General features: G+C 37.2%; 1 protein-coding gene across 1 annotated transcript; it reads left to right on the top strand.

Annotated features, from left to right (window-relative positions):
* The first annotated feature begins 185 nt into the window (after window positions 1–185).
* Window positions 186–4,195, top strand: LOC107857398 (vesicle-associated protein 2-1). The gene is made up of 6 exons (XM_016702279.2): window positions 186–431; window positions 548–629; window positions 1,229–1,338; window positions 1,476–1,595; window positions 2,357–2,431; window positions 3,756–4,195. Exons 1-6 carry the CDS (start codon window positions 240–242, stop codon window positions 3,882–3,884), a joined length of 708 nt encoding a protein of 235 aa, XP_016557765.2. The 5' UTR covers window positions 186–239; the 3' UTR covers window positions 3,885–4,195.
* The last annotated feature ends 3,710 nt before the right edge of the window (window positions 4,196–7,905 follow it).

Genomic DNA, 7,905 nt, shown 5'->3' with positions numbered 1-7,905 from the left:
TTTTTTTTTTTTTTTTGCAAAATCTTCTTGTAGAAGCTTAGAAACTACGTTTTTGCAAAAGTTTGTATGATTTCAGTAACTTTCGTTTGATCAGAAGTGACTGTCTATTGCTAGAGAAGTTGGATAACAGGCATTGTGAAACAATCTCATTGTACAAAATCAAGGACATTTTTGAGAAGTAGATCTGGTGAAGGAACTGTTCAAAGTCATATTCTTTATCCTGTTTATTCAATGTGACAATGTTACTGTTTGGAGAGTCAAGCAATTTGTCTTCGCCTTCAATTTATCAAATACTTTTGAATATTTTTACTTGTCATACACACTCATGTTTGATTTTGGTTTTGGCATTTCCGGTCTCAGTTGAGTTGGACAAACAAAGCTACTGTGATCTTAAAGTAACAAACAGCACAGATAAATGTGTTGCTTTTAAGGTGCGCTTCACCTCGATTGAAAGAAATTTCATTAGTCTTTCATTTCTTCTTTAAGGGCTATCATATCTCATTTCCATGTGTTCACTCTATCTATACTGCTTGTTTTTATTTGATAGGTGAAAACTACTTCTCCAAAGAAGTACTTTGTCCGACCAAACACTGGTATTATACAGCCCTGGGATTCAGCTTTCATTCGAGGTACCAGTCTTGAGCTTGAAGTTCTTTGCAAGTCACTTAAATTTTTCTACATTACAAATAGTGTTATTCGTTGTATCAGAATATGTATGCAAGACACTGTCGGTCTAAAATTTCTTACAGAAACTGAATCAAGGCATACCACAAGCCTGAAAGTTAATTGGGATTATCGCAGTAGATAATATATAGCTAGAGTCTACAGATGTGCACAAATGTTGAGTGGTGGCTTAGGTTGATTTCTGAAGTTTTTAATTGTCTCTCACTTAGGTAGGACTGCGAATATTTATCTTTCCGGATTTTGACGAAGAGATACTTCAATGGCTTAAAGTGTCACACTGAACAAATTTCATTTTATAATGGATTGATTTTCACACAAATGTTACCATCTGTAAATTGGGAAACATTATATGAAATCTCTTCACTTTGAAAAGATCAATGATGTCAACTAGACAGACCTTTCACTATCTATGTCCTTTTATCGTGTTGTTTCTTACATTAAATTGCTTCCGCAATCATCTATTATCGTATTCCTGAGATCTTTATCTTTTCAACAAGGCAGATTGGCATTTTATATTAATCTTAACTTTTTGATGTGTATCTAGTCACTCTTCAAGCTCAAAAGGAATACCCACCGGATATGCTATGCAAGGACAAATTCCTCCTACAGAGCACAATTGTGAATAGTGATAATGAGGAACTTCCTTCAGATACTGTAAGAATATTATGTCGAAGAGAATCTGGCATATTATACTTACAGAGAGAACAATCTTCTTCCGACTTTGTGATATTAGTTTTATTATTTTTTGGTAAATTATCTATACTTCTATTAATTTATCTTGTTGTATTCAGTTTAACAAGGAAAGTGGAAGAACTGTAGAAGAGTGCAAGCTTAGGGTTGTTTACTTGTCTTCTGTTTCATCTCCTGGACCTTATGAAGATGTATTTAGACAAAGTTCTGACTTCTCCTCGGTAAGTTATAACGAACTTTATCGCATTTTTTGTCTACCACTTCAAGTGCTTATTTGAACCTCATGTTTTTCACGAGGGATAGATATTTCCTCCCCAGATGTCATAATGCTGAATTTCTTGAGAGATGATGGCTTAGCTGTGTTGCTCGGACTCTCCTAAAATGTTGCCACACCCGTGTCGGATTCTTCAAATATACACTATTTTTGAAGTATCCGACACACACCCATTGATATTTTTGAAGAGTCCGAGCAACATAGATGGCTAGTGGCCAAGATTTATAAGCATGCAGCTAATATTCTCTTAGTTTCGGAAAACTTGGCTTATTTTGTGTTCATTGATAAACTTTCATATTTACCTTCCTACTTTTCTAACCCTATATTTGAAAAGCCAGAGACTGCTTGCTTTTGATATGATATGTGCTCTCAATTTACGTCTTGGTTGTCTATGGCATAGTGTTCAAAGTTCCTCACTTATAGTCGGTGAATGAATATTCTGTTAGGCTTGAGAAAATATCTAGATTGTGATGGTATGGAAACTTTTACGTGCATTTCTAGTCTGCATGCACATGTCCGTGTCTTTTAAACCTTTCTAGTCAAAATTGCATATTCTAGTATGGTACAAGAGGATAATTTTAAATGCCATATGTGTGAGTTTGGGAAAAGTTCGGCAACGATTTAGTCCAACTATGTACATGAAGATAGATGATAGACTAGTAGCTAACTGCCATCTTTAATGCTAAAATATTCCCTTTGATGGTATAGAATCAAGCGTTGCAGCGTATCAAAGATGAAAGAGATGCTGCTGTCCGACAAACGCAACAGCTTATACAGGACTTGGTTAGTTCATTTAATTATGTTTTCCCTTTAATGTGTATAGTTGCAACTTAATTCAATGTGGCCGTACGCTAGTCTAAATCAGTAAATAGTAGAACATAAGCTGGCTCACTCTGCAGTGATTAACTAGCTGGTGTAATCCTAATTACTACATGGTAAGTTGTTAGTAATACATCCAAAGCCTTATATATTTGACTCAGTATTATTAATTTAATCAACCTTAGTTTATAGGATATGGATACCGAGCTGGGGGTCTATCGGAAACAGCCTCTCTACTTCTTCCGAGGTAGTGGTATGGACTGTGTACATTCTACCCTCCTCAGACCCCACTATGTGGGAATATAGTGGGTTTCTTGTTGTTGTAGTTTATAGGATATGGTAGTTAATGGGAATAAAAAATCTGGAAGTTGCGGTTATAGCAGGGAAAGCATGAAAAGTCTGGTGAATAGGAACTTTATATATATAACAGTAAACAAGTATCTTCCATTTTGATGTTTCTCGTCTAACGGGTAGCCAGAATGATGTTGACTTGATTTAATTGATAAAATACGTGTTTCGATTTTAAACTCATATCATCTTCAACACGTTGTCGGATGTGGTGCAAAATAGGAAAGCCTTGCTGTATTTTGGACGGATGAGCGTAAAGAAGCTAGTCTAGGAGAGTCTGGTTCGGGTAGGTAATTGGAACATAAAGCTCTTTGAGAATACAATGATGAATCAATGAACAATGAGGATTCATAAAGTCGAGTAGAGAATGAGCTATTACGTGCAAACAATGGAAATTCAATAATAAGAGTCTGATCTTCTCACACGATTGTTAGAGCTCACTTCACACCGATAAAATCGTAAGCTTTCTTCTCCGCCTCAGCTTGAGAGGCTTACCCATTCTATAAGAGAACAGTTCAACTGGTTAGGCGGTCTGGCGCATTATTCACTGCGCTTTATTTAAAGCATTTTGCGTCATCTAGGGTGATTAAAAAGAACCATACCCCTCCCCCCAAACTGTACGTGCAAGTTTCCCCGCAAAAAGCTCTCCACGCCTACTCTTAAAAAGAACACTATTTTTCTTTAGTTAGGTAGTTCTCTCGACCTTGAATTCCCACGTGTACCAGCTCAGCTAGATCAAAGACTGCCACGGGTTCCATCAATAACTGCGGACTTTCATTATTTATGGAAAAACACTCGTGAGCACAAGATGCCCTATCCTCAAAGGGAGCTGCTGACTTAAACTCACCTAGGTTGAGGCGCAGTCGTTAGTGTTGTATCGATTTCTACGCATTAATCGTTGTCCCACCTTTCACATACTTTCTGCTTTTCTAACTTGTAGGAAATGATGAAGAGACGAAGAAATCGGAATGATCCAGGCTTCTCTCTAAGGTTTGCAATTGTTGTAGGAGTCATTGGTCTAATGGTTGGCTTTCTGCTGAAATTGTTGTCTTCACCTTCAGTAGAATAGCTTGCATTACGCTACGCCGTTTACATCACACCACCCCTTGGGGGTGCCGCCCCCGCTCCCTGCTAATATGGGATGCTTTGTGCACCAGACTACATTTTGTTTTTTTAACCTTCACTAGAATAGCTCAAGTTTCTTCATTCTCAGATATAACTGTATAATTTTCTAGCTTTTATGAAGCTTCTGAGGAGAAGAGCTTTGCTTAGCTCTATTAATGTTGTGTAAATTAATTTATAATTTATATACCATCTCTTTGCTGGAGATAGAGATGTCTTATTACAAGATTTCAGACTAATGTTACTGCAATTTTTCGTTATAACGGTGTTATTTGCGTCAGTTTGCACGCAATTCGACTTGTTCATTAGATATATCTTACCTCTACTAAAAGTCTATCGCGTAAATAAGTCTATCGCCAAATATTCTATCTTCATCGACGTTAGACATTTGAAAAGAAATCACACGTCATATGGTTTTTGTTGGGTTTCAAAATCGTAAACCTCACATTTCACAATTAGTTGCTACAAGAGAGCTGCTCGGATGGTAAGCACCCTTCACCTTCAATCTTAAGATTGTGTGTTCAAGTCACCCAGAGATATGGAGTCGTTCTTCGATTTGCAATTGTCGTTGACTCGTAATCGATGGAGTTATCATACATTGAAAAACTTCCGCCACATCTCTCCTCGTGCAAACTCGTTAGAACCTATTGTATTACTAATATCATAGATTTTCATGTATTAGTTATACATATTTTAATATCATACAGTATATATAATGCTAATGCATGCATTATTTTTTTCTAATGCACTACATCAAACGAACTTCTTAAATAACTAATTATTCTAAAAACTTTAGAGAAATAATTAAAGTTAAAAATAGGGATGTAAATGTTAAAAAAAAGAGAGAGAGAAGTAATTGAAAAATAAGTAACTACTCTTTGTTCCATGCAACTTCAAGGAAGCAACAGGGACCCCAAAAATTTGCAAGTAATCTATAAATAAAAAAGGTAATAAAAAATAATAAATTATATGTAAGATTCCGTCATAATTATAGCACTCACTCGGTCTCAATTTATGTGGCACAAATTCGAATTTCGAGAGTGAAATAGTTTAATTTTGATATTGAATTCGAACATGAAATTTCAAATTTTTTGAAATAAAATTTATCTATTTGGGAACTACGTAAAAAGTACTGTAAGTGACAACGATTGATAATTCAAGATATTTAAAAAAAATATATGGAAAAAATTGTGGTGAAAGAAATACTTTGTTTGAATCGAAAAATTAGTAACGTGTTGCATAAATTGGAACGAAAGAGTAATACAATCAAATCTCTTTATAGTGTCAGCGTTTGTCCGAAAATTTTACAGTTGATATAGTAGCAGCATTGTCCGAAAATTTCATAGCTACTATAGAGAGTACGTAGACAGTCAAACCTCTCTATAGTGACAGCATTTGTCCAAAAATTTTATAGTTGCTATAGTGGCAGCGTTGTCCAAAAATTTCATAGCTGCTATAGCGAGTAGTACAGTCAAACTTCTTTATAGTGACAACGTCGGTCAGAAAATTTCATAGTTGCTATAATGGTAGCGTTTATCCGACAATTTCATATAGAGAGTAGTACAATCAAATCTCTGTATAGTGACAACATTTGTCCGAAATTTTATAGTGGCAGCGTTTTTCAGAAAATTTTATAGCTGCTATAGTGGCAGTGTTATCCGAAAATTTCATAGCTTTTATAAAGAGTAGTACAGCCAAACCTCTCTATAGTCACAATAGACAGTTTATCATAGTCATTTGTACTGTTTCCAACAATCATTCTTCTTGTTTCACATGAGAATAGTTAAAAGAAGTTTCATTTTGTCTCAATACTACAACTTATATGTTTGTCAAAGGATTTTTTATGCCAATTCAAGACATTTGGCTTAATTCGGTAAAATGCAAGGTAAGGCTGCGTACAGCTGGCTTTTGTGGTCGTCTGACCCTTCCCTCGACCCTGCATATAGCGGGAGCTTTAGTGCCCCAGACCGCCCTTCTGGTGTTGGATTGGACCATAGGGTCTTAATATGGCTTCAGAATATTATGCTGAACATCGTTTTATATTGATCAGCCGGTGGTCTATCGGAAACAACCTTTCTACTTCATCTGAGGTAGTGGTATGGACTGTGTACACTTTACTCTCTCCAGACCCTCACTTTGTGGGTATACACTGGGTATGCTGTTGTTGTTGTATCATTTTATCTTGATCGTAGGTTTACCTTTCATTATGCTGTGCTTTGAGCTTACCTTCGCATTGTTTGGAACATTGGTGGTCTCTTTACGACGCTTGGACGATGTGTGGGAAGCATAGCATGGATGAATGATGATATCGACTCCTCTGTATGAAGTACCGCGGTACTCTTTATATCTTTTCCTCATCGCTCATTCGTTCCTAGCATGTCCTTCTGTCGCGTAATGTTCTAGTTTATCTCTTTAACTGATCTTAACTTGATATATTTGTCAATAGTGATGAGCAGCAAAAGAGGATGACACTGTTGGTTTGTTTAGTTCTTCATTATTTTGTCTATTTAGGTAGTTCAACAACAACAAATAGGTTTTATCCCACAAGTGGGGTCTGGAGAGGGTAGAATATACACAGACCTTACCCCTACGTTTGAGAAGGTAGGATATGGCCTCTAAACGTTGAATGACTATATTGAACCTTGTTGAAATGACCTCTATTTTGTGAATTCCATAACAAGAAACGTACATATGAGGACGGTTACGCCATCCTTCCATATCGTACTGAAGACACACCGCCATTTCTATCTGCTCTTCCGTAGTTTCTATATCGATTCTGGGTAGCTTTAGTATTCATGCTTGTGTATCTAGTTGTGTCGAGAATTACTATTTCTTCAGACTGACTAGTTAACACACTTCGGAGTCTTGATTTTCAAAGTGCTTCTGATGCTTACATTTTCTTGTATTGCAGCATCGTGATAGGTAGCGCTTTTGTTAGATGCGCGCTGTGGCGTTTGGTTGCTTCTCAACTGCTGCCGTGGTGGCAAGGTGTAGCCGCGTAGGGTGTACTTGTATCACGGAGAGGCTTTGTTTCATCTGGTCACTCCATACTTCTTTTGAGCCTTCAACAAGTATGTCGTCCATATAGTTTGTAATGCGTCAGGCTCAGGCTGTGAGGCGGCGCTGCATTGTGCTGCACACTGGTGTTGTTATGGCCGTACTAGATGGTTCTGTTGTGGCCGCGTAACATTGTATACGTACATGTTTACTATACATGGAGCGCGTATCGGTTTAGTACTTCTCGTTCCTCTCTCTCTCTGTGCTGCGAACGTGTTTGCTTTGTTAGTTTTCTAGTGACAGTAGCATAAGTGATTTGGCTGGGTGTATTAGACCAACAACAACAACAACGACATACCCAGTGTATTCCCACAAAGTGGGGTCTGGAGAGGGTAAAGTGTACGTAATCCATACCACTACCTCAGATGAAGTAACGAGGCTGCTTCCGATAGACACCCGGCTCAGGACAGATAACAAAATATTACCAATCCATCATATTTCTTTTCTAACATTTCACTTTTCATATTGATGGCCATAACATACAAGGTAGGGGGTAAGGCCTACGTACGCTCTACTCTTCCCGGATGCGGCCACCTCATGAGATTATACTAGATATGTTGTTGTTGACGCCATGCACGACAGTTCGCATTGTTGCAACGTATGTCCTTTAACCTGTTTTCGTTTTCCATATACGATATTCGGATCGAGTATATGTCATATGCGCTCAAACATGACCGGCAAATGAATTCGATTAAATTCAAATTCACACATTGCGTAACTCATTTCTAGAGGTGGTGCTCCCGATAGAACTTTTCCATTCCTAGAGGCTCGAAACTTGTAACATTGCTAAAATTTTGAATCAAATCGAAAAGCCAAACCAAATCGAATAATTTTTATACCCTTTAATATCTCACTCCCTCTTTTGTCTAAACTTTTATAATTTTTTGGGCTCTTATTTCATTTAGTACAAA

The sequence above is a fragment of the Capsicum annuum genome, chromosome 1 (genome assembly GCF_002878395.1).
Source record: "Capsicum annuum cultivar UCD-10X-F1 chromosome 1, UCD10Xv1.1, whole genome shotgun sequence".
Lineage (NCBI taxonomy): Eukaryota > Viridiplantae > Streptophyta > Magnoliopsida > Solanales > Solanaceae > Capsicum > Capsicum annuum.
Note: the sequence above shows the minus strand (reverse complement) of the source record. Positions and strands in the feature narration are given on the sequence as shown.